Source organism: Lissotriton vulgaris, unplaced genomic scaffold (assembly GCF_964263255.1).
Source record: "Lissotriton vulgaris unplaced genomic scaffold, aLisVul1.2 SCAFFOLD_1765, whole genome shotgun sequence".
In the NCBI taxonomy this organism is placed as follows: domain Eukaryota; kingdom Metazoa; phylum Chordata; class Amphibia; order Caudata; family Salamandridae; genus Lissotriton; species Lissotriton vulgaris.
In genome coordinates this window covers 369,003-395,637 of record NW_028243646.1, presented here as the reverse complement: position 1 = coordinate 395,637, position 26,635 = coordinate 369,003, and the positions used below count along the sequence as shown (strand labels likewise).

Below are 26,635 nucleotides of genomic sequence, written 5' to 3'. Positions count from 1 at the left end.
AGGGTCCTGCGTTTAGCTCTTGAGCTTACAAGGAGGCCATGGCCAAATTGGGTGTTGCATTGCGGTACTCCAGTCCATTCCATCCTGGGGGAAATTCGGTAGTGGAGAGAAAAAACCGGGGCATAAAGCAATCTATAACAGCTAGGGTATTAGGCTTGGGTGACGGGTGGGTCTAACATCTAATAAGTGTTCAATGTAGTCTTAACAATCTACCAAGAAGTTCTCTAAGGGGTATCACGCCATATGAAATCCTTTATGGAACAAGAATGAATATTTTGGATCAGACTTCAGTAGTAGAACAGAAACCCTTTGCTATCAAAGATCGTTTGGCTGTTTTACAGGACTTAAATGAAATAAGAAAAAGTCAAAGTAACGTGTTCCTGAAGCAACAACCACTGAAGAGAAACCGACTGTCCCAGCAAGACCTGTCTGGATTCCAAAGATTGGGGATCCAGTCAGAGAAAAGATCGCGGACAAGAAGGCATTTGGGCCTTCTTACAGACAACCAGTACCTGTCCTAGCCATCCACGTATCAAGAACAGTATTACTGCCGCCCCTTGCTGGTAGAAAGAAGAACAGGTTCGTATCCATCGACCTGGTAAAACGACATCATGTGGCCAATCATAAGCAGTAGGCCAAGTGGACTCCAAAGATGTAGCAGACGCCCCAATCTGGCTTCTATCTAAGAGGTTCAAACTGAGAGACTCATCACGTTTGAATAATCTGTAGTGCAAAAAGAAGGACTATGCAACAAAGCCATGGAACTTGTACCTCTTGAGACCCAAATAACAGTGCGCCAAGAAACGCATGTCTACAATGAAATAGCAACTGACTATACAAATGTAACAAGTGATCAAGTGGTTCCAGTGATTTCAACGAATCCTGATGCAATCCTTACAATTGACAGAACTGCCTCTGGCTATTTCTTTAACTTTGATAAGTTTTCTGAGGATCCCAATGAGCCTGAAACGACGCCAGTAAAAAGAACTTTTAAAGAACAAGCAACAGAACTTTTTCATCAACTGGAAAAGACTTATCTGGTTTTACCTTGGAATGAACTTTGGATTGTGTTGGGTGTACTTTTTCTTCTACTTTGCTTGACTCTTGTAATATCTTTGGGAATACTGATAAATGGAAGATATGTTAAAAAGGACACAGCAAGTAAGAGCAGCAACTTACTCTTAAGCTGTACAAATCATCTCATCGTGAACAAAGAGACTTGTCATCAGTAATCATCACAGCCGTTACTATACGTGGTGGTATAGCTTGGGACAGAACTGAATATGACATTTTTGGTCCGACGGAGCTGTTGAAGATTTCACACCAGTTCAAGATTTCCTTAAATTACTTTGTTTCATCTAGTACCTTTTCTGATGATTGGGTCTTTGAGACTGTTAATAGTATGATGTCAGACTTAGAAATGTCTGCAAAATTTACAAATCATGAATACTGAGAAGGTTCATCAGATTATGAACAAATGTATTGTTATAATCACTATGGTCGTCATTTCTTGCACAAATCTGCAAATCCTAGAAATGTACTGAAATGTAACCAATGGGAACATTGTCCGACGCCAGCAAAGGGTAGCTCAAAAACATTTTATGGCAAATTTCCATACTTTTCAGGTTTTAATGTTTCAAATACAGAATAATTTTACTTTAAAAATGTTAATAGGACAGGAATGAAAAGTATGTTGACAAATACCAAGCAAATTTATTCCACGGCCTTTTATGCTCAGCTGTCTTCGTTAGGTTTCGACTTTTGGAAAGACAAAAACTGTCTGGGGCACAAAAGACTGGCAAGTGCAGGGTTTAGAAATTTTATTTAGAGCCTGCATCATCGCAGAGCAAATGTTTTTGATTGACACTGTCCAACAGACATCTTGTCTTGGGTTAGCCAAGATCAAGGAGTTAAACAAACCGTCTATACCTACACCTACACCTGATAGTAATAACACTTCAGAGGGGGTGGTCGACGTACATACTATTTTGCTTCACAACAGAACAGATCCAGATTTGGAAAACATGGTTAATCTGGCCCACAGACACAAACAACTGTCAAGATAGATTCCTAAATAAGACACAAGGGTTCACATTCACTAGGCCAGATCCAAAATATGTTCAGAGACAGCATCCAGGAATAGTAACAACATACAGTGTAGGGAAACTGTGCATTGAGTGGCTACAGAAATCTACACTACAGGAAGTAAAAAAACACTTATCTTTACTTAAAGATGGCGCTGATCTAACGGCCTTCTTACAAGGACCTACTAAACCGTGTCATAAACATTTTATATCCGCCGGTAACTATCCTGCTTATAATGAAGCATGGAAGATTACGCAAGCAGAGAATACAGAACGAATACGAAAAATTGATTGTATTAATTTAGAGAAATATCTCTCTGTAGTTGACAATGGGTTAACGAATCTGTCGTCCAGGATATATTCTTTGGACAGCATAGTATCCTCTGCCATAGACATAATGGAACAGGACTTGGTCATGTTGCAACATGGTCAGTCGCAATTCCGTTCTATAATGCTATTAGGCTGGACGTTGCAAAACCTTCGTTCAGGCTATGTGCCTTGGCATTTAATCAACACTACGTCACTGTCTTCAGAATTCAGTCTCACTGATAAACAGATCAAACTGGCACAGAGAGGAGCAGACTATATGGTGCTGAGCATTGAAAAACTGGAAAGATTGCCATTTACAGTAGCTGAAAAGCCAGCCATTGAATGGATAATACACAGAACAATCACTCTGCCTGTTACAATTTTCCATTTTCAGTATTGCTTAAAACATATACCAGCAGGCATATATGAAAGGTTGGGTAAAGAATACATAAAGACATCCTGGGAATTACCATACACACACAAATGTTGGAGTGGAGGGAAAGAAGTTTTTTCTAGTGGCAAAAATTGTGAAAACGCACTAAGTTGCTCTCTCCTTTGTCAGGGTATTAATTTACACGGGGTCTGCGATGGTTCCTCTAACAATTTATCCTGCCACCTGCAAGGTTCACCAGCTGCAGTGATTTATCCAATTTTTAGGCAACTTTCTAATAGAAGTTACATTATGTTGAATGATCACAGCTGCGGTGGCATGTTGCCAGGTTTAGCCTATCTCGTAACTTTGTCAGCCAGGGTCACTTGCTGTATTCAAGTATTGTTTCCAAAAACCAAGACAGTCCGGGAGTTGCCACTTTGGCCTTCACTGAATATCTCTTCTATACGAATTGATACTTTAAGCAGAATGAAAACCATTCTTTTACAGAAAACTGTGCCATTGACCTCGGCCAAAGAGACCTATGGTCTGCAAGTCACAAGGACTTCTGCAGAGATACATGCCCTCTTAACTACAAATTGCCCTATACATTTCTCAGAAATGTTAAGTTGTATCTTAAACATGTCTGATACGAGCGGTATTGTACATGTATTTAAGACAGTTTTTCGTGACTGTTAGCACCTTTCAAGCAGTCATAGGCATATATCACGATTGACTGAGTGAAATACTTATCTATTATTTCCGCGACTCTGAGAGATATATTCTTATTCTTGGGAAACAAAGTTGTCATGTTTATGTGGTTGTCAGAAACTAATCCCTTCTTGTGTATTCGAGAAAGTGTCTAGTGACCTCTAAGTTAGCTGGCAGACACACAAATAAGTTTAGTATATTCAATAGAGACCTAGTTGACCTCAGTCCTACGTCAAATCTATAGGATATATTATTCCAATGCGCAGAGCCTATTGGGAATATAGGAACTACACTACAAGATCGAGTGTCACGAGCAAGCTGGAAGTTATCATGGAAGGTTCGGGTCTTTTCTCCCCTAGAGAACATTTGAAAACATTGGTGTGAATTTGTAAATTTTATAGCACAATTTCAGTAATAAATGGACAAAAAAACACAGTTCTTTACAGCATTTGTAACAGAAATTTATTTAACTCAGAGCAAGATAGAGACATGCAAAAAAGGGAGGCAAGAGTAGAGAGGGGAAGTTTGGAAAACAATACCAGTGGGAGACAACAGGGATGGAAAGAGGAGTCATGAGGTGGTGTCAAGACTTGGCTGCCTTAGTGTCCAACAACATCGACATTCGACAGCACCTATGAGGAGCTCCTAAGAAAACACATCATAGCTTACCACTAGTTATATTATGATGAGTGGTTCAAATGTCATAATGTTTTCTATATAATTTGCTTGTTTTATTATTATTGATGATATATACATTTAATAAACATTTACAAATTATTCAATATACTTTCATTCAGCCAAAAATCTAGACAGGTGTCAAGGCAGCCAGAAGGTATTAGACACCAGAGTGGTGAGATACATCTCCTCTTTCTAAATACGTGCTGAATCTTCTATTTCAAATATTCTACATAAACCAGTTTACTCTACTTGTTGGCTATAGCTGATTGTATTGTAATGTAATTGCATTTATATAGCACTTGCTGTGCCTTATGATGCTTTCTAGCATTGTAGGCTGAGCAGGACATTGGGGTGTACTGCATACAGCGCAATTCTTGTACAGCACTTTGCAACCCTGTCTATCATAAAACATAGTCTGTGTGTCTGCCTTTGGGTGGGGGGACACTCCCTTTGTCTAACCATAAACTGGTCCTGGTCAGTTCTTCCCATTCCCCGGCTTAGGCTCCAGCCTGTCTAGTGAACCAAAAAGCAGGCAGGCCCAGGTATGAGTTTTATTTGTCAGTGACATGGTAGGCATCTTTTGATGTCAAGAAGGTCTGGGTGCAGCCTCTAGGCTACTCTTTGAAGTGTAATCAGGGCAGGGGGGCAGCTCCTCCTCATCCAATCTGTCAGGAAGACACTTACCTCTCCACTCCCAGGCCCTTTTTTCCACTTTCTGAGAGAAATACACATCACCCACAGGAGGGCCATTAACTGTTGTGTGATCCTGTACACTGGCAGAAAGTCACATTTGGCTTGGGCAGGAAAATGATAGCCTTCTAAAAGTAAAAGTGCCTACAAGGGATCCATTTAGATTATATCGTTTTGAGTAGCTTTATTTTATAGATAGAGTGACATCTAATGACACTTATGAGAGTAACTCAAATTAACTTCAACAAAGTTGGAAAACTAATTAAAGCCAAGTGTATCAAAATAGGAAAATTAGATTTATATTTAAAAATACATAAAAATGGGGGTACAAAAAGAACAGCAGAGAGAGACAGGTGAGAGAGAGTGGAGAGAGATTGGCTGACTGACTGAGAGACTGAGATACTGATTGACTCAGAGACTAACTGACTGAGAGTGAGAGACTAAACTGACAGAGAGAGACTGACTGAGAGAGAGACTGACAGAGAGAGAGAGATACTGACACAGAGAGAGACTGACTGACAGAGAGAGAGAGAGACTGACAGAGAGAGAGAGGGAGAGAAACAGACAGAGAGAGAGAGAGAGACACTTACTGGGAGAGAGAGACTGACTGGCTGAGAGAGAGAGACTGACAGAGAGAGAGAGAGAGAGAGAGACTGACTGAGAGAGACTGGCTGACAGAGAGAGACTGACTGACAGAGAGAGACTGATTGAGAAAGAGAGACTAACTGACAGAGAGAGAGAGAGAGAGAGAGAGAGAGAGAGAGAGAAAGAGAGAGAGAGAGAGAGAGAGAGAGAGAGAGAGAGAGACTGTGATGGAATTAGGGGCAATGTAGGTATGAAGCTATGCAATGCCTCTTAAGATTACTATTGTCGAAGGAGGAGCCAAGATGGCGGACGGACCGGACGTGTGAGCTCCCGGCTCCGCAACCCGCCTGTTGACTTTACGAAATCCTGACTTTTGCTCTTACCTACAACGCGTGCAAATGGAGCCACGACAGTGTCAATGCTGACCGCGTCCTTCCGAGATCCCCGCCGGCTGTTTTGGTCGCTGATTTGGAAAGTTTGCCGACTCCCGGCTCTGCCCCCGGACTCTGCCCCGGTCGCCGCCGCCGAGTGCCGCTGGTCGTGATCGGTGGGGCGGGCTGAGGCAGAGCCGACGTCTCATGGTCCGTGGATGACTGCAGAGGTGGGCGGACTGGCGATTCTACCTTCAGCGGCGGAGTGGGTACCCGCGAGGCTGGGGCCGTGCGGCGACGCTTCCTTTGTTGTGCGGCCAGCGCTCTGAGCGACCTCCATCTTGGGGCGCCTCCTCTGCCGCGTATCACCCGCATCGGCGGAGATCGAGGGGGGCCTTAACACTGTGCAGGTCCCGGATTACGAGCCGTGTTTCCCTTGGTGGCTCTAGCGGCTGTCTCTGCTGACCATGGAGTCGCCCCCCCCGACCCCGTTGTGGATTGCCTGCAGGGGCGGTGATGGCGCCTGCCTGCCGAACCGGTGGAGCGGAGGTTCCCGTAACCCCAGTACTTGCTGCCCTGCCTACTCTCGATTTCGAAGATGCTCCGGTGGCGTCGCTGCATAGTACCCACCGGCCGCTGCTGGGGAAAGCCTTGAACTATGGCGACATCCTGATAGCCCTTGCCGATCTAAGGGCGACATGGCGACGAAACACCCGAGAGCTGGAGCGAAGGATTGAAGGAGCTGTATCTTACAAGGAACGACTGCGGCTGGCTGCCCCCCTATTGCCTTTCACTCCTCCCGCGGTGGATACAATGTTGCTGCATGAAACTGCTGTGGAACGTTTTGACCCTGGCTACTGTGCTGAGTGTTCCCTTATTGATGAAGCTGTAGCTACAAAGTCTCCTTTCACTCCGACAACTGAGACTTTGCCTCTGCAAGTGCTGCCATGGCCTTTTCTACAATGCTGGAGTGTGTGTAGTTCTGCTGTGGGAAAAGCGCTTGTCATCTTGGACATGGTAATGGACGGTGACTGGGAACACTCATTTCCTCTCCATCTGCTTCTTCTGTACCGAGAGCGGCCATCTTGCTCCTTTGTTCTGCCTGCGGTGCACTCGCAGCGGCGCCCATGCTTGGGAGGGTTCCAACGCTCAGGCCAGGGCTGAAGTGGTCTCTTTCGCTGATTCTGCCTGATCGACTGGCTGTGACCCGGACTGGAACACTTGCCGACACATTGGTGTTGGTACATTTGTGTGACCCCCTATTTCAGACTGCAATTGCTATTACTTGGCATGTTTATTTTATTTCGGGTTGCAATTGATGTATCTGATTTCTGTCCCTTCCTAATTAGATGGATGTCTTTGAGGGCTGGGAGTCCGGGGACAACTGTTACTGGTGGTGGTCTTGAATTTGTTGCTGATCGGCTGGGGGGGGACTCGGGTTGGGACGCTATCCGTATGTACGCAGGGGCTCTACTTGGGTATCCCTCCTCATCAGTGGAAATGACTTTTGTAATCGCTTTGACGTAGTTGATGTGGTGTAGGTTTGTGCGGGTAGTGGAGTCCGGGACTCAGAAACTATGGCCCTCCTCAGGGGTTAGTTATTTCGTGGGAGTTTTAGATTAGATTTCTCTTTTCTTGCTCCCTATATTTCAGGTGATATTATATCTTTTTCTTTCTTTCTTTCTCTTGCTCCTCATTCTATATTTCGGGTTTATGGGGCGACAGACGCGCTGCTGGGGGGGGGGGTAGGCCGTAGCCTTCGCATGCGTGTAGGGTGGGGGTTGAGGGATGGGTTTTTCGTTTCTTTTCTGTTCCTATGGTGCCTTGTTTTTTCTTTTTAATTTATCTCTTCCTTCTTCTATCTTGGGTTCGTGTCGATGTTACTGGCGGGCGGGTGGCGGTGAATAACTGTTAGGGCCTTGGGACTAATATCCTTGTTACATACATTCTGGCCGCCATGCCGCCTGGTGGGGTTTGTCATTTGAATAGCTGGGCTGTGTATGCCTCGGTCGATACCGCTATCTCACGTCTGCATGAACCCTGTTTCTTCTTTTCGTTTATATTTTATTTTTATTGATACGGAATAGTTGGACATTAATAGCTGCTATAAAAACTTTAAAATTAACCTTCATTACTCCTGAGGTGCGATAGCACGTGATATACAGTGTAACCGCTGACTGCTTGCTATTTGATATTGTTGTGCTATTGCGTCACCGTATTGTATGTACCTGTGCTCAACAGTATTTGTGGCCGGCCTGAGGGTTGTAGGCCACTATTTGTACTTTTTTGGATGCACCAATAAAGGTTTTCAAAAATTTAAAAAAAAAAAAAAAAAGATTGCTATTGTCTTCTAATAAAAATGAATTATCAAAATGTGCTCTTTGTAGTTACATCTGCCTTTGAAATACAGCATTGTCGCATTGTCTAATGTTGTGAAAGAGGTTTGATTTTTTTACTTTAGCCCCGCTGACCCTACCCCCCCGCCCCCCCCCCGACTAACCTCACCCCACAATGATCCCACCGCCGCCGGTGCGGCCCTCGGTTTGTGAGTATCCATGCTCTAAATGAATCCCTTGTAGGCACTTTGACCTTTCTAACTTTATTACCCAAGCCCACAAGATTGCTTGGGTTATTCATTTTTTTATTACATATTAGCCTTCTAAAAGTGGCATTTCAAAATAATATTTTAACATCCAACTTTACCTTTAAAGAAGATTTTAAGTTCTCATTGGAAAAAGTATCGCTCTAGCTGTTCCCAAACTGAATTCAGCCATTGTTAAATGTAATAAGCTAGATTAGTGTTAGTTGATGGGATAGATAGCCTAGTTTCACTGAAAGCGACTTTGGAGGTTTTTCATTGCCATGACATGTAAAATGCACATGTCCTATTTTAAAATATCATGAGTCCTGCCCTGTGAGCTATTATGACCTAATTTAAGGATGCCATGTAAGTATTAATAAAAAGGAAGGTGTAGGCCTGGAAAAACCTTTATTTTGCTGGATCGAAATAGCAGTTTAACACATCTCACACACAGTGCAAGGCATGTAGACATGTTTGCCGTGCTAATCTAGTGGGTGGCACAACGAGTGCTGCAACCCACTTGTAGCATTCATTTTACAGACCTCAGGGTCACACAGTACCATATATTTGCGACTTATTAAAAATTAAATTAGCCAATTAGCTTTAACGCAGCTTCACCATGTTTGGAAGGGAGAGCACAAGTCCTTTGCCACTAGCAGGAGTAAAGTGTGCAGAGCTCTAAAGCCAATAAAAACAGTTTCTGCAAAAAATAAAATAGGATTGTGAAGGTAAAACATCTGGGAGGAACATCACACAAAAGGTGGTCATTTCCAACAGTATGCCCCTACAGTGTTTCAATATTTTGCTACGGTGTTTGGGTAATTGACCCCATGACACCTGTCCATAAAAAAAGATCAGGTTTCCCCAGAAAACTGCATCAGATTGCATACATTTGAATCAGTGCTGAGAAACTTCCCATCAGCAGTGGTACTCCAATACCAGTGAAAAATAAAAAAATATTTAGACTCATCAGCACACAATTAGCATTTGCTTAGACTCGGTAGTGCAAACATTGTGTATTGGTTTTTATGCTGGTCGGTCGGTTCAGTTGTTGGTGCAAAAGTGCACTTGCCAGTTTAGAAATAACTAATCTACCTTATTCAAAAAAAGTATTTCCTTACTTTCTGCACAAATTCGGTACTGTTGGAAAGGCATGCGCCTATACAAAAAAACAGTATCGGAGGAAGGTTGGTAAAAAAAAAAACCAGGATAATCATAATGCCACTGTCATTTTTACATATTTTCATAGATGAACACCATCAAGCCAGCTAGTGAAAAAAAATTATTTGGCTGATTTGCTGAGTCATAGATTTTATGTAGTGCTTCATACCGCACTTCTGCTGTTTCTAACAGTTGGAATTATCCCCACGTATAATGGTGCTCATTTACTGTCCTCAGAAGGATGGCCTTGCCAGAATTTGAGATCATTAGCAACAGAGATTGTCATCTCTGAGCAGGGCGGGCTGGCCTATATAGCAATCAGGATGAGACCACCAAAAGGACATCGTTCAAAGAGCGGCTGGACAACAACACCCACAACAGCAAGGAACTCTCTAGCATCGTCAAAGAGCTCTCCAACCCCAGCGCCAGCAACAACAACATCACACCGTCGCAAGACCTCTGCTACTCCCTCGCCACATTCTTCCACCGCAAGATCGCAGATATACACGACAGACTCCGCCTCCAGCCACCAAACCAACAACCCCCACCACCACCCTCAGCGCATGGACTCCATCAGCACTGAAAACACCACCCACATCATGAACACCATCCACTCTGGCTTCCCCTCCGACCCATGCCCTCATCATATCTTCAACAAAGCCGACACCATCATCGCACCCCACCTCCAGAACATCATGAACAGCTCCTTCACGTCAGCCACCTTCCCTGAAAGCTGGAAACACGCAGAAATCAACGCCCTTCTGAAGAAACCCACAGCGGACCCCAAAGACCTCAAGAACTTCTGCCCCATCTCGCTTCTCCCCTTCCCGGCTAAAGTCATCGAGAAGACCGTAAATAAACAGCTGACTGCATTCCTCGAAGCAAACAACTCGCTCAACCCATCCCAGTCCGGATTTCGAGCCAACCACAGCACCGAGACCGCCCTCATCGCAGCCACCGATGACATCAGGACCCTGATGGACAACGGAGAGACAGCTGCTCTCATCCTCCTCGACCTCTCGGCAGCCTTTGATACCGTCTGCCACCGCACCCTAATAAGCCGCCTCTACAACACTGGGATCCAAGGAAAGGCCCTGGACTAGATCACATTGTTCCTCTCCGACAGAACCCAGAGAGTCCACCTCCCTCCCTTCCGCTCCGCGGCCACCAAGATCATCTGTGGCGTACCCCAAGGATCCTCACTCAGCCCAACCCTCTTCAATATCTACATGAGCCCCCTCGCCACCATCGCACGCAAACACAACATCAACATCGTCTGCTACGCCGACAACACCGAACTGATACTCTCCCTCACCAAAGACCCATTCACCGCCAAAACCAACCTCCAGGACGGAATGAAAGATGTCGCAGAATGGAGGAAGCACAGCCGCCTGAAGCTCAACTCGGACAAGACGGAGGTCCTCATCCTCGGACAATCCCCATCCGCCTGGGACGACTCCTGCTGGCCCACGATGCTGGGCACCGCACCGACACCCACGGACCACGCGCGCAACCTGGGATTCATCCTGGACTCCTCCCTCACGATGACTAAGCAAGTCAACGCAGTCTCGTCCTCATATTTCAACACCCTGCGCATGCTCCGAAAGATCTTCAGGTGGATCCCAACCGAAACCAGAAAGACGGTCACCCAGGCCCTCGTCACCAGCCGACTGGACTACGGGAACGCCCTATACGCAGGAACCACAGCCAAACTTCAGAAACGTCTTCAGTGCATACAGAATACCTCTGCACGACTCATCCTCGACATCCCTCGCCACAGCCACATATCCGCCCACCTGAGAAACCTGCACTGGCTCCCCGTCAGCAAGAGGATCACGTTCAGGCTGCTCACCCACGCACACAAAGCGCTCCACAACATTGGCACCGAATACCACAACAACCTCCTCTCGTTCTTCACCCCCACCCGCCAGCCTCGCCACTTTCCCACGGATTCGCAGAACCACCACCGGAGGATGATTGTTCTCCTACCTGGCAGCCAAGACATGGAACTCCCTCCCCGCACACCTACGACTGACCCAGGACCATCTCACCTTCAGGAAACACCTCAAGACCTGGTTATTCGAGCAATAGCGGCACCCCCCCCTCCCTTCAGCGCCTTGAGACCCTCACGGGTGAGTAGCACGCTCTACAAATGTATTGATTGATTGACCAATAGACTGGTCTGACAGATAGGTGTGTGAGGCCTGTGTATGGCCAGGTGGCCTTTTTCTGTTGATACCACTTTCTTGGCTACCTGCCTTGTTAATGGGTCCACTTTTATTTTGATGCCCATGAATATTTTTCCCCCAACCCGTAAATAAACCATCCTACTGGATAAGTGGAATTTGTATTCCAGCTCAAAATGAGAGTCTAATCCCAGTGGGTGGATTCAAGCCTTTCCTTCCTTCCACTTTGATAAAAGGAGATTTTTTTAAGTTTGGTATTAGAAAAACTGCTTTTTTTTCATTCGTGAAGGGAAAGAAACTCAATCACGTTCACCAAAGTCCTGAAGTTCCCCTAATTCAAGTAGCTCACCCCGGCCCGTTAAGCCTTGCCCAACTGGTACCTTAATGTACCTTTTCCCACTGTAGTCTTAGAGGCATATTTATCGTACTTTCACGTAGCACAACACAGCAAGCCACCTTACTGGGCTGCATGAAAGGGAAACTGCAGGAATGCGCCATATTTAACTTCAGATGGTGCATTCCTGTCCTTTCTTTGCGCTGCCGCACTTTTGGCTGCCGAGCACCAATGCAAGCACCCTTTCACCATGGTGCAAGGGTGCCTGCATTGTAAGCAGGGTTGCTTTTGTGCAGGGAGGGATACCTTCCTGCACAAAAGCAATCCTGAGAGGTGTCTTCTCTTCTGCGACACACATAGAAAAAGGAAAAAACAAGGAGAAATAAAGATATTTCTCCTTCTTATGCCTCCACTGAGGCGGTGCACCATTTTGACGCATTCCCAGGTCTACCACTAACGCTAAATCTTGGAATGCGCCAAAGTCCATGGGTGGGAATACCCAGACTCTACCCATGCAACGCCTCCCTGGGGCAGAGGAACGCAAGGCAGCCATTTGCGCTCCCCTATATTAATCTAGATTAACACAGGTGGCCTTGTGTGTCTTGATAAAGCTAACTTTAGCATTGTGTCACCCTGGCGCCCCGTTGTGTGATGCAAGGGTGGCGCAACATTATGATAAATAGGTTGTATGACATTACAACGCATGCTTTTACTACGCATGCCTTTACATCGCAAGTTTTACAACGCATGCTGTTACAACGCATAGTGTTGAGGGGTGCTGGATAGTGAATAGTTTAATTTACTATTCCAACTCCAGTCCCCGTGGATAGTAGGGAAGGTGTTGGATAGTAAATTAAATCTATTCCCTATCCTAGAGCGCCCCCCAGCGCAATGCGTTGTACCAGCATGCGTTGTAAAACTTGCGATATAAAGGCATGCGTCGTAAAAGTTGCGTTGAAAAGGATGTTCCCCTGATAAATATGGTCCTTAATAGTAAAGCTACTTGCTCCTGTCACGGAGCAAGCTGTGATCTGTACATTGTCCTGGCAACTATACATAATATAGGTGGGTGAGCCGAGAAAGACTTGAGCCTGGCTTGGGCTGAATTCCTGGCTCTGGTCTGGTTCTTTTCCTATGGGACTGGTGACCCATTTACGAGCCAAGCCCAGCATCCCATGGACTGCAGCGTTACGGAAAGCATTTTTAATTGCAGCTCACAATTATACTTCACACTGGCATATGTGCACTGTGAGCTTTTCGACTGCAATTCAAGTTAAATGCTGAACTTGTATTAAAAGTCCCTCGTCTCTGCTTAATTGCCGCCATTGAGCTGCAGGCATCTGCTGAATGAGCTTAAGCAGGGGGGACAAGTGATATTTTCTTACAAATATAATGCAGACTCTGCCCTGACTTCCTCATTTCTTATCGTTATATAGTATGCTGGATTGCTCTATTGTTTTCCAAATATTAATTTTCTTCTGTGATTTGGTGCTATAAATCATACGGACATTCAATTAAACCCAAAGCTTTGTTAAACTGGAGGTAATATTGGATATTCATCCACTGGCTGACTTGCACAATTATGAGCTGAAATCTTAGCTCTGCCATGACCTAATCCGGTGATCCTTGGCAAATAAGTTTACTTATTGCCTCACTTCAATGAACTGTTCACGTGAAGTGCTTCGGGTCAGTCTGTGTGTTTTAAAGGACTACACACTTGCTGTGAATGTAGTACCCATTCTAACAGTCATCCATACATACAGCGCGCATCTCAAACTGCCAACCTCTTCGTTCATCCCCGGTAGTCTCGTCAGGGCCCTGGGAAGGAGAGGGGTTCTTAAATATTTCTAAGTTTATGTTTAGAAACAGTTTCTTCTTATAAATGCCCCTTATTGCATTATTATAAACTAATGTAATAAATTGAAACAAAACGTTTTAAAATGTGTGTAATTGTAAAGAATCTTTAATATATTGTATATGGCAATGGCATTTGTTTGATAATTTACATGGCTCAATTTATGCTTCGGCTCTTAGGGCCACAGGCTCCTGGCTCGGCTCTCGCTTGGAATTGTCTGGGTGTCTCACCTCTCATGCATACATACCCATGTAAGGCTTATTTGGACCGTACTTCAACATTAGACCCCTGGCTCGGCTCTCCCTTGGAATTGTCTGGTTCGCCCACCTCCGATGCATTAACCTGTCGTGCTCTCTGCTTCCCACAGCTGCTGCGGGACTTCCCGGACGAGCTTCGGGCTGACATCGCCATGCATCTGAACAAGGACATCCTGCAGCTGCCCCTCTTCGAGTCGGCCAGCAGGGGGTGCCTGCGGGCCCTCTCGCTGCATATCAAGACCTCCTTCTGTGCCCCCGGGGAGTACCTGCTGCGCCAGGGGGACGCCCTGCAGGCCAACTACTTCGTCTGCTCGGGCTCCCTGGAGGTGCTGAAGGACAACATGGTGCTCGCCATCCTCGGTAAGTGAACAGCGTGTGATTTCCCTGGTTGTGAACACCTCTTCCACCCTGGCTGTGGAGCATAACATTTTATGTAATTCCAAGTCATCAAGACACCATTGATCTAAACACTTTAATTCAGTTTGGTTAACCGAAGGGAACCAGTACTACAACTCCCAGAATGCAACTGTTTATTTATTGAGCAGGGCTGGAAGCACGGCTTCTTCAGGCCACTTGCACACCTGTAACAGTAACACACGGTGACGGCACTCCGCCCATGGCCACCCAGCAAACAGTGACTATCACACCGTGAACCTTCAGGTGATGGAAACCATTGCTCATGGCGGATGTCCAACTCTGGTGTATAGGTGGGAGGTGTGATTTCTCTGCCAGAGTCGGGGTCCACAGCAGCGCCCCATCTGCATGCCGCCCCCCCCCCCTCCTCCTCCACATATACACAGACACAATAACCACACCGAGAAAATGACTCCACGTTTCCAGTTCTGCAGTGGGGCGTCTGTCTAGTTGTTGTCCGGGAAAGGGTTATTGATGACTGGGAGAATGACGTCACCGTTCCTACTGATGAAGATACTGATGAAGATGGCCTCCAAGACGAATCAGGAACGTATGAGCAGCTGCTGTATCAAGCACGGGCAGGGCGGGGTTGGGGCCAATTATCAAATAGGCCCAGGGAGGTCAAGTGATCTTCATGTTGTGTGTGAGGCATACGGATACACCAGACTTTTGTAGCCATCAATGTTTTGCAGTCTGGGAGCTATAGTTATGCTTTCTACATTATAAATTGGCCACATGTGAAATGAAATGAATGAGACTTATATAGCGCACGACTTACCCTGGGGCATCTCAGCGCTTGCTTAGGGAACCCGTCCTGGTATTCCCCTGTGAGATACCCTGGCAGGGTATCCACAAGGTGAAAGCCAGGCATCCCACCGCGAGGGGCCGTTGTGGAGATTAAGCAAGCTATTGCCCAGAGTCGCAGAGTGTGAACCCGTGAGTCGAGAAGGCACCGGAGCGAGAATTAACGAGTCCGTGGAATTTTTGAGCCCAAGACCCACCGAGGCGGGGAATTGAACCCTGGTCCCGGGCCGAACTCAAGCTCCAGGTCTGCCGCCTCTAACCCCTGAGCCACACTTCTCCACATGTGCCAATCAGCAAAGTGTTGTTGGTTCTTATATTTCCACCATATGACTGTTTTGTCCGGAATGGACCAGGCCATCACGGGTGTCACACCAGGGAACAGATCTTTGAGCAAGGGTGCAAAAGGAGAGACAAAATGTCATGTGACATCAGTGGTACTACTGGGGAAAGAGCACATGGCCTCAGTGTGCCTCATGTTGTGTCGTGTGGTAGAAGAAACGGAAATCACAAAGATAGTTTCCACTAATGTGTGTTAAGTACAAAATGACCAAGAACGGCAATGGAGTGAAGTTAACTAAAAACACACACACGGGAAACATCCTTTACGACGCAACTTTTACAACGCAGTGCGTTTACAACGCGGTATTTACAACGACAACCATTACAACACGTTGCGCTGGGGGGCGCTCTAGGATAGGGAATAAGTTTAATTTACTATCCAACACCTTCCCTAGTGTCCACGGGACTGGAGTTGGAATAGTAAATTAAACTATTCACTATCCAGCACCCCAAAGCACTATGCGTTGTAAAAGTATTCGTTGTAAATACCGCGTTGTAAAGGCATGCGTGGTAAAAGTATGCGTTGTAACGTCATGCATCCCACACACACACACCTGAGGAAGCTATCCCACTCCATCACACATGTGCAACCACCACTACACAACACACCACAACACACATCCCACCATGCTATTGTTCAGCAAATGTGCACAGCCATGTATGAGCGCACATCAATGTATGCGAGCCAATGAGGTTCCATCCAAGATGTTCTGCCCCCTTGAGATGACGTCTTGAGAAGACAAAAGATCTTTTGGAACAAAAGGAACCTAGAACATGTTTTATATGGCAGATGAAACGCCAGCACATGCTATCCCGCAGCGCCTGTCACCCAGTTGGTACGACCAGGCACACATAGCTGAGGCTGGCGGAAGGGAAGTTATGGAATGAAGAACATTCCTAGATGGAGTACAGGATATTTGGGGGCACCCTTCAGACGCCATTGGACATTGAAGAAAGAACAAGTCTATAACTGGACAGAGATTTGTACAGAATGGAAAATCCAAATAGAGTAATGAGGTCATCTGGCGTCACAAACAAGAAGTTCTGAAGCAAAGGAAATATCTCAACAACAAATATTGGAAAAGAACCTTCATATTTGTGTAGTTCAGTGATTGAAACTAAAGAAAACACATGACGTCAGGTTTCTTAGTTACCAGCTCCAGGACAAAAGAAAGGGAAAGAAATAATCCTACGGAGGACAACAGTGATAAAAGACAGCCTTTTAAATAAAAAAAAAATACATAAAACTATATATAGATACAAAAATTGTTTCCTTGCTGTGAAGGAAACAATTTTACAAAGAGGAGCAATCTCTGTTTCCAGATTCTGCTCTCTTTGAGACAGAAGACTGATAGAACTTCTTTTGACCAACAGAAGAACTATTTACAAATCTCTGCAGAATCTGAATACAAAGTAAAAAAAGCAAGCATTTGCATTGCAATAGTTCTCCCATTTGCGAGTGTGTAAGCTATTGGCATTGTAAATGACATTGCCTTTCATTTATCTGTTTTGATGATTAAGACATAATTAACTTCTTCGCTGTGGCGGCGGCTATTCCGCCGCAGCGCTAAGGGGGCAGGGGGGCCGCGCGGCGCTCACACGCTGGTGACGGAACCGCTCCGTCACCAGCCTTGGGTGAGCTGTGCTGATGACGGAGCAGTTCCGTCATGGCCCCGCCCGCTCAATAGAACGTGCCGTGCAGGCGCGTCGGGCGGGCCATGACGGAACTGCTCCGTCATCAGCACAGCTCCACCGCGGCTGATGACGGAGCGGTTCCGTCATCAGCATCGATGTGGATAAAAGGCATTGTCCTTTACAATGCCAATAGCTCAAATTCTTGTAAATGCGAGACCTATTTAATTTTAAAGAAGTGGCTGCTATTGTCCCGAGCTGCTTGGAAAGTGAAAGCGCGGATGGCACGCTGAATGTTGCAGGAAAGCATGTCGTACCTGCAGTAGGAAAAACTCTTGAAAGAAAATAGTGCTTACAGACTAAATAAGACATACTGTGTAACAACAGAAGTAAAAAGGCCAGTCCTTATGGGAGGTTACAACTTGAGACAAGGCAGTACTAAGGAGGGACTAACACGCCTATTAACGAATCAGAAGCCAGCATTTACGAAGGACAATGACACAAGCCAATGACAAATATGGGCGGAGAGTGGGTGAGCTTCAAGTCCGTACTCAAATACAGCATGCCTTGGAGAGCAGCGCATGTGCTGTCCAGGCTCGACCTAAAAAAAGAAGCTGACATTTATACCTCCCATTCTAAACTAAAGTATTGATCTCTTCGTAAAATGAGTTAAAACTCCTGTAGAAAAATGTCTTCAACTAGAAAGTAAAGAAGCATCATTTATAGTTTGAAGAATAACAGAAATATTGGTTCTGAAGTATGCCGATAAAGGTGGAGATATAGTTGTCGTGGATTGTGATAATTATGAAAAGAAGGTGATGAGTTTACATGGACAAACAGCCTTTTTACCTAAACTGTTGCACTGGTATGACCTTGCCCAGCATATGATAGTGCAAGCTCCTTTTAACCTTTTGCAATCAACACTATAGTAGCAAATTCGCTACGACTGTCACCTCTGGAGGAAGAATTCAGCCATAAATGAGTAATTTGTAGTTGGATGGTGTAAACTTTGCTTAGCCCGACTAGGTGTAATAAAACTTTTGAGATGGAAGGAAATGGAAGGGCTTTACAGGCTGATAATGAGTGGCTCAAAACATCTAGATAAGGCTGAAGCGGAAGTGGAGTTAGGGAGGGGTACCTGAAGCAGCATATTCGGGCAGAGATGAAGGTAAAAACCATAGTCAAAGGCATGCTGCTCGCTCTCCTGCGGAAGGGATATAGAGGTTTTCAAGACCAAGAAGATTGCAAACCTTAATAGCAATGCTACTGGAAAATTACCAATATCAAAGTCTGGGAGGCACAGTTTTTGGATGTGGGATTCCTACTCTTTGCCCAATCTAGGAGGTAAGAAGAAGTCGAGCATCAAATAGTTATGCTGTCCCTCAATTTCAGCTGTGTGTTTACAGGGTTGAGAATGTGGTATACATCTTCAGTTCTAGCTTTTAAGCCAGTGGCTTTTTTGGTTGAAGTACATTTGGCCTGGTTGTCCTCGTCACGCCGACAGGTGCGGTTAACATTCTAAACCCTTCTGGTGATTGAACTGTCGGTTGCAGTTATTCCAGCAAGTGCAGTCCGTAGGCTTGCATCGATTAAGTACCTCCCTCTTGCTTACAGTCACTGGGATGAACTAGGGTTTCCACATACCGCCCCATGGAAAAATATATGTCCTGGTCTAGAAGTTCCAGACCCCAAAGTGTAGTTCAAAAAGCACATGATAATCGTGGTATGGGGTTAATTGGCATACCTGAAAGTGGCTGGTCCCCACCAGTGCACCAAATCCTTGATCTCAAAGTACGTTCCTATTATTAACCATTATGTTGTACAACACCAACTCAATTCTGGCCATTACTTTAATTCATATAATTTGAGAGCGAAAATTATCATGGCTGTGCTCCATCGTCTGAGTCCTCTTCCTGGAACCCCGTTTATAATACATCAAGCTGCCGAGTAGTTGCTGGGCTTTGCCTCAAAACTGGTATGTCCTTTGCTCTTTCATCATATAGATATCCGCAGGAGAGGCGAACCAGCTTAATTGGCTGGTACAGTCACACCTCACGGCTAGGTATTAGGCACTGCATTTCTGGAGTCAGGGTTGTTAACAAAGGCCATGTCGCGGAGTCTTCGTAAATGCCCTAATGTAAGAAATGCAATTTCCATTAAATCTTCCACACCACAGTGACGCTCAAGTTTGCTCCCAAGGTGCTTGCTCCATCAGGTTTCGCCTCAGGGACCAAAGAGCAGATCCGTCCCTCTAAGTGCACGAGGTATTGCTGGGAGAAGCAAAAATGGATGCTGAGCGGAGCAGGGACATGTTTACTTATTTACCAACCTTACGCAAGCAGAGTCTCGCTGAGGCTTCAGAAAGAGCTGTGAACTAACTGCCACTTATACAAGCAAGAAAAATTCAACTCATGCTCTTAAAAGCGGAAATGTGACCCAAAGGAGTCTCAGACAGCGACAGGACCACTTGGAATAGTCTTGCAGTTGATAACTAATTTCTAAACTTCTTAAATCAGGCATACTAATGTCCAGAATTCATTTCGCAGGAGGTGTATTCCGGATATGATGCCAAGGTCAACCACCCCCCACCCAACCATCCTCTAAAACTCATAGGACTTATGGCATCTGTACCTGATGTGCCCACCCACCCTCATCTTTCCCACAGTTTACACAAATCCTTATTCTTTTCTTTAAAAGATAAGTCGTTTAACAATGAGCGTACTTTAAAATAGATTGAGATACATGTTATATTCCTTGTTAAACACTACCATTATTTCCCCAATTTGGTGCTGAACATCGAAATTTGTTTCTAGAAAACCTAAGAAGATTATCTGTGCTGTCCAAACGGCAATAAACAAGTATTTTCCTTGGCACATCTGTACATTTACCAAGTGTTACAAAAAGTGCATTGGGCTACAAAAGCAGAGACCCTTCCTTCGGACATCTTTGCTTTTAAAGATGCTCTTCCGTGGTAGCTAATGATCCTCATGGCTCCTGGGCTAAGTGTCTGTTCCTGAGCTGGATTCAGCCTACCGGAAATGTATGGAATTGGTATGCGACCAATGTCTATCTTAAAGCTATCAGGTCAAGTGAATCGTAAATAGATTTATTATGAACATTGAAGAAATGTATTTCATCGGGGGGGGGGGGGGGGGGGAAGTAACCATGCACGCTTTTAGAAAAATATTAATGTACATTTATGGGTCCGCCCTCCGTGTGCCCATTTGTGGTCTGGCAAAGTCGGCACGGTCACCCTTCGCAAGGATGGGTGAAGATTCCTGACTTCAGCTCAGCCAGTTTTGCACCACCTAAGGGACTCCCTGCACCCTCTTGTCCATGAGACATCCGGCTGCAAGGAACGGTTTTATCTGCTGCCTCTCAGAGCTGCCCGCAGCCACTTAGTGGCAGTGTGGGAATCACTGTCTGATGGGCCACCTACTTTCCATTCCACGCGGCCAGATGTCCCATCGTAGAACCTTCAGCAAAAGGGACCAGGAAGTGTTCCCCTCGCCGGGACCAGTTACTGTAAGCGGGTACAGCCAATCACACTAGGACTATCTTAAATGACAGCAGGAACTCGCCTAATATCATGAGGCCCTTTTTTTGCTTTAAAAAAAAAAGAACTTCTCCATCTGGTCTATCCTCTTTGTGCATTGATTGACCCTCCCAGCTTTATCCTGCTGTGAAAATCTCAACCTCTTCAATTTTCAGTGACTTTTGAAGATCACTAAAGACCCCAATGGAGTTGAATAACAGCTGGAATTTTATCCCTGGAGTCTGACTTCACAGGAAATTGATGACATTTTCTGGAGTGAAGATTGGTAACTCTCTTCACTGAAGACTCCTCAAGTTATGGGGCCCTTGACATAAATGCTGATTTATATTTAGTGTATTTTTCCTTTCTATGCTCATTTCATTAAATCTTTAGGTGTTCAGGCCTGGTCCATATTTACAGGATAGCAACAAGAGATCAATGTATAACACAATAAATGTAAATGGCAATCATTGTTTACCCTGAAAATGGGTCATGGGTCTGAGGCGTAAAATATACATCCTTGGGCTGACTCAACATCTCAAAAATTCGAGTTAGCATGACTTGGGGGCCCATTACGATGGCAGGCGGACAATGGCCGACCCCCACCGTAACAGTAAACGGGACCGACCGCAAGAGGTGTGGCGGTCCCGCTATGCCTATTAGGATGCGACCGCCACCATGACGGTCGCATCCTGTATATTTACTATTGTAGCGGGCGGTGCTGTATTCAGCACCCGCCACAATGTTAACAAGGCATGTTGTGCATTTGCATGCACAATGTGACAGGCACTGCAAGGTGCCTGCCACCTTGTGAATGCAAATGACGGGGGTACCATGGCTACCACCCAAGTGCAGCCACCCACCCACCCACCCAACCCCCGTGCCTCCCCATGGTGGAGTCTCCGCCATGGTAAGGCATGAGACCGCCAACATCATAGCAGGCACCGCCAACATATTGCAGGCCTTTTCCGTCTGGTAGGCAATCTGGCGCATTGCCTTCCTGCGGAAAACTGGCGGACAGTCTTTCTGTCAGCCTGGGTCCCCACCGCCATCGTAATATGGCGGGGGAAATGTTAGGCGGGCGGATCGCCACCGCCATACAGGAGGTGGCGATCCGCCCGCCATCCTAATGGGACCCTCGGTTACTTCTCTCTCTTTAAACATTAATGAGTAAGATCCTCTTTTCAAAATATGAGTGCTGGAAAGCAAGAGCGGTTTCCATGTTTCTTGCTCTTCTAGGAAGCTGCTGACCTGCTTGGGGAGAATCAATTTCTAGCATGAAACCAGCTCTCTCATGCTGCTTAGGATGCTGTCTAGCTGAGATAGCGCATTATAGGGGATTGCAGAAGCGTTTAACTGTTAATCTCCTCTTAGAAGCAGAAATAAATGATGGGAAAGTGAGATATGGATCAATGTTGTGATTGAATCCCTTGATCCATTCCATTTGTGAGAAATGCCTTTTTGTAGCATTGCTGCGCTAAATCCGAACTGTCCCTAAAGCACAAATTCGATGTGCTGGTGAGGCTCTATAGGGTTACCAAATACATAAAACAAACAAAAAACAGCAAATTGACTTTTTGCGGATTTTTCTTTAAGTGACAAAAGTGAAACATGCTCAGATTTTTTTTTAAATCTTAATTTAGATATTTGATATAGCAGGGGCATGAGTAGAGAACATTAATCGTATCCAGTGCTATAAGTGGGGTAAGTTGTTAAAAGCAACTTAAATACGGGTCCTTATCAGACCCTATATTCATGTCCTTAATTTTACGGAAAAAGTCAATGCTCGAATTCTGAACAATGAATGCAAAACACATAAACGTAATCAAAGCTACCGTTTTATTTTCTGTTTTTATTTCACATGTTTCAGTTACTCTTTCATTCCCTAAGAGTGTCTAATATTTCTTGGAGCTGCGTTTCGGTATTTACATTGTGTATTATTTTGCTCTGGTAAAGTGCATAATTTGAACCGGGTCACTTTCAGGTGTATATAATGGACCACGATTGAGGGGTCTTAAGATGAGGCCGAAGGCCGTGTTCAATGAGTCAAAAAGGCGTTCACAATACATGATCATCCAATCCTTGGCCTCTCTACAGACATCCCCAATGGCCACGTATAGCCCAGGTGCAATTGTGAATCTGTGCTGATGTGTGTGAAGGCGGTACACAGTTGTCAAAATATTGGCAAGGTGTAAGTAAAGGAAAGGGCAGTGCTTCCTGGTAAGAGTGTGTTGTGTGTTTGGGGTGATGAATTGAAGGAGATGCGTGGAAGTACATACAAGGGGGAGTGAAAAGACCCTGCTGGAGAGGAAAGAGCTGTGCTCGAAGATAAACTTTAAGAGAAAAAGGGCATGAGTGTCTAATGTAGACTAAGACAGAGGAATGTGGTATGAAGGAAGCATGGGAGCGACTGACACACTGAGAGCATCACTACTGCTCTCAGAGGCCTCAGTCCTGTTAATCTCATCAGGACCACTCGGCCAACTCTCTCACACCAAGATTCCTCTCACAGTCGGTCTCTCCTCTAAAATTTGACTCCCTCTCCCCCCTTAATCGCTCCCTTCCTTCTTACCTTCATACGAGCTGGATACCGAAGACTAGCTGTCCTGGGTGCACTAGCTCAAGGTTTCTTTCTCATTCCCTCTGTCCTGTGCCCTCCTTAGATAAATGATGTCTCTTTTTAATACCATGCTTTCCTCAGCACTTTGAGGCAACTTGAGGGAGAGGTACAGTGCTTTACAAATCACCCGTATGATATAATCATACAGTCAGTTGCGGCTCCTCCGTAATGGCGTGAGAGCATCGCCCCACTGGTCAGATTCAGTCAGCGGAAAATAAAATGATAATAAAACAATATTATCATTTTAATTCCCGATGACTGACTGGGCCATGGAGTCTATGACGCAACAGGACCAGGCAGGGAGGAGGAGTGATGGGCACTGTAAACTGTGCATGTCGGTTTGGCCGGCTGTTTTAGAGCAGCCATACAGACATGCGCACTTAGGTTTCTCCAACCCAGCTATGTTGACAGCCAGGTTGGAGAAAAGCTGCAGGCTCACTGTGCCTGAGCGAGCGTCAGACCAGCCTGCTCAGGCCAATCCCCACGCTGCGCTCATTCTTGGTATAGCATGAGAGCAGCATCTGGATTGGGTGGGAAGCCTGTGCTTTATGCCCCAGTGACTGCCGGAAGGAGAGAAGCACTGAAGCGGCGGGCAACGTCAGCATCGCTGGCAAGACAAGCACTTTAAAATAAAATGATTATTCCCCTAATACCCCGCCCCCCACATTAGTTTTGTAGCAGCCGCTACTGCCTACAGTAGTGTTTTTTACCAAATTACATAAGTTATATTTTACATTACATTTAACCTGCAACGTCACTGAGAACCAATACATGTGTCTGTCCCGTGCTGATTCCAGTCTGAGAACCATGGTCTGTGGAGGCCAAGTGCACCAACTTAGCCGGTAGACCATATTGCTTCTCTCTGTAATACGTTTTTTTCAATTTATTTTGCTGATAAAAATGTAAAGGTGATTTTTTTCAGGCAGGAGAATTTTCGGAGAAATTAACTGTTTTAAAATGTCATCATGTGAAAAATTATGATTGTGACCTGTTTCTGATGTTAGAATGAAATATTACTCAACCTAGCCCCAAGTAGTTGGTGTTGGTGCTGTGAATAGGCAGGAGATGGGACATGCCCTTGGAATGTGATGCAAGGTTCTCGCTGTCCCTTTCTAACCTGGAACCTCTTGGCATCAGTGTGATATGTTATGATTCTTGCAGGCAAGGGGGACCTGATAGGTGCTGACCTGCCCAACAAAGACCAGGTGATTAAAACCAATGCCGACGTAAAGGCGCTGACGTACTGCGACCTACAGCACATCAGCCTGCGAGGCATGTTTGAGGTCCTGGAGCTCTACCCCGAGTACTCCAGCAAGTTTGTGGCCGACATTCACCGCGATCTCACTTTCAACCTCCGCGAAGGCAGCGAGACTGAAGTAAGGACCAGCTGATAAAATTTGTCTTATCAATATAAGTAATAATATTATTATCATTGTAATTAACTTTTTTCTTCTGTTATTTATTTTTTTCTTAACTATATTTTTAGAAAAATTATCATTTCACTCGATAGTGTTATTATCATATACAAGGGGGGCATTAGAAATGTAGAAGCTTTGATCATAAATTTGAGATAATGTTTTGGTTTGCTACGTTCCTTCAATATCCGATCCCCTTCCTCCTTTTCTTACAGCCCTTATCTAGCCTCTTCTGATATAATGTAAATGTAAATTGATACTTGTATAGCGCACTACTCACCCACAAGGGCCTCAATGCACTTGTATGAATACCGCTGTGGAACCCGTCCTGGCTTTCCCTGTGAGGCGTCCACTCCTGGGCACCCCCAGAGGGAAGGCCAGGCATCCTTAGCATTGTGTGGGCCGTTGTGGAGATTAAGCAAGCTATTGCCCAGAGTTGCAGAGTGGGACCCTATGATTAGAATAGGCACCGAGGCGAGAATTATCAGGTCCGTGGAATTTTGAGCCCAAGACCCGCCGAGGCGGGGAATTGAACCCTGGTCCTGGGCTAGACCTCTGCATCAGGGTCTGCCGCTCTAACCATTGAGCCACACTTCTCCACTTTGCACTTCACACTTCTATTGTTCAACGTTTGACTCTCTTCCTGTCTGTGCTCAGCATTTTTATAGCTGATTCTGTTTGATCAGACCATTTTGGCTCCCAATTATTCAATTCGTGCACTTTTGTTACCTTTGTATGTTTAGGTCTGGCCTGGAGAAAGCTTGAGTTGTTTCCCAGGCATCATGTAATCAAGAAAATCCCTGTAATATTACACACGTACATAGTGGCTTCTGGTCATCTCTCTCTATCACTGGCTAGTATAACTATCATTCCTGTTTTGCTTCTACCTAACTCAGCATAGGGTATTGGACAATGCCTCAGTCCACTTCAACTATTGACTCTCTTGCACTGTGGGTGATGACTTTTTAAAAATTATATGTGCACATCCAGCTGAAAATAACTGCACTTCAGGGCCAGGGCTGGCTGCCCAATGCTCTGCCTGTGCCAGTGTTTGTTTCTTCCTATCTTTGTCCTTTGTTAGTTTTAGTCCGTCATGTGTATTCAAGCTATGTCTTCAGAGTACATTTATTCAAAGCCAATAGTCTCTTCTTTGCAGCAATCAGAATCATATTTTCCAGAGAGGTGTTTTCATACTAAAATGGATTTCTATGCCTGTTCTAAGAAGAAGTAAAATCATATGCTGTGATTATTATTTTTCTATTTGAATTTTTATCACAAGCATATTGCCGGCACGTTTAGGTGGTGTCATTATTCGTTTTCCTTCTTTTATTTATTTATTTTTTTTTAAAATTTTTGAAAACCTTTATTGTGCTTCAAAGTCAAACAAATACGGGCCTACAACCTCTCGGCCGGCCACGAACACCATTGAGCACCAAAGCAGCGTTACGGCGACATAGCATTAGCACTTTACAGGCGAGCATTCAATTACACTGTGCACTTCAGAACACCACGTCTCAGGATCAATGAAGGTTAATTTTAAGGTTTTTTAAGCAAGCAATGTATCATGTCGTACTTCACCAAGTCTGTTGGAAAGAAAGAAAGAAGGATCCATGCAGGGGGAACAACACCATAGTTTCAACACATGTACAGGATAGGACCGCCAGTCAGTGAGTTCCCCCCGGGCAGGAAGGCAACCATCCACAG

At 45.2% G+C, this 26,635-nt stretch overlaps 1 protein-coding gene across 1 annotated transcript in view; it reads left to right on the top strand.

The window, feature by feature from the left end:
• LOC147668273 (voltage-gated delayed rectifier potassium channel KCNH4-like) overlaps positions 1–26,635 on the top strand; it is a 95,610-nt gene that overhangs the window by 47,603 nt on the left and 21,372 nt on the right. The window contains exons 5-6 of the mRNA XM_086948645.1: positions 14,283–14,532; positions 24,678–24,892. Coding sequence (XP_086804771.1) covers positions 14,283–14,532; positions 24,678–24,892 — 465 coding nt within the window. The remainder of the gene's footprint in view (positions 1–14,282; positions 14,533–24,677; positions 24,893–26,635) is intronic.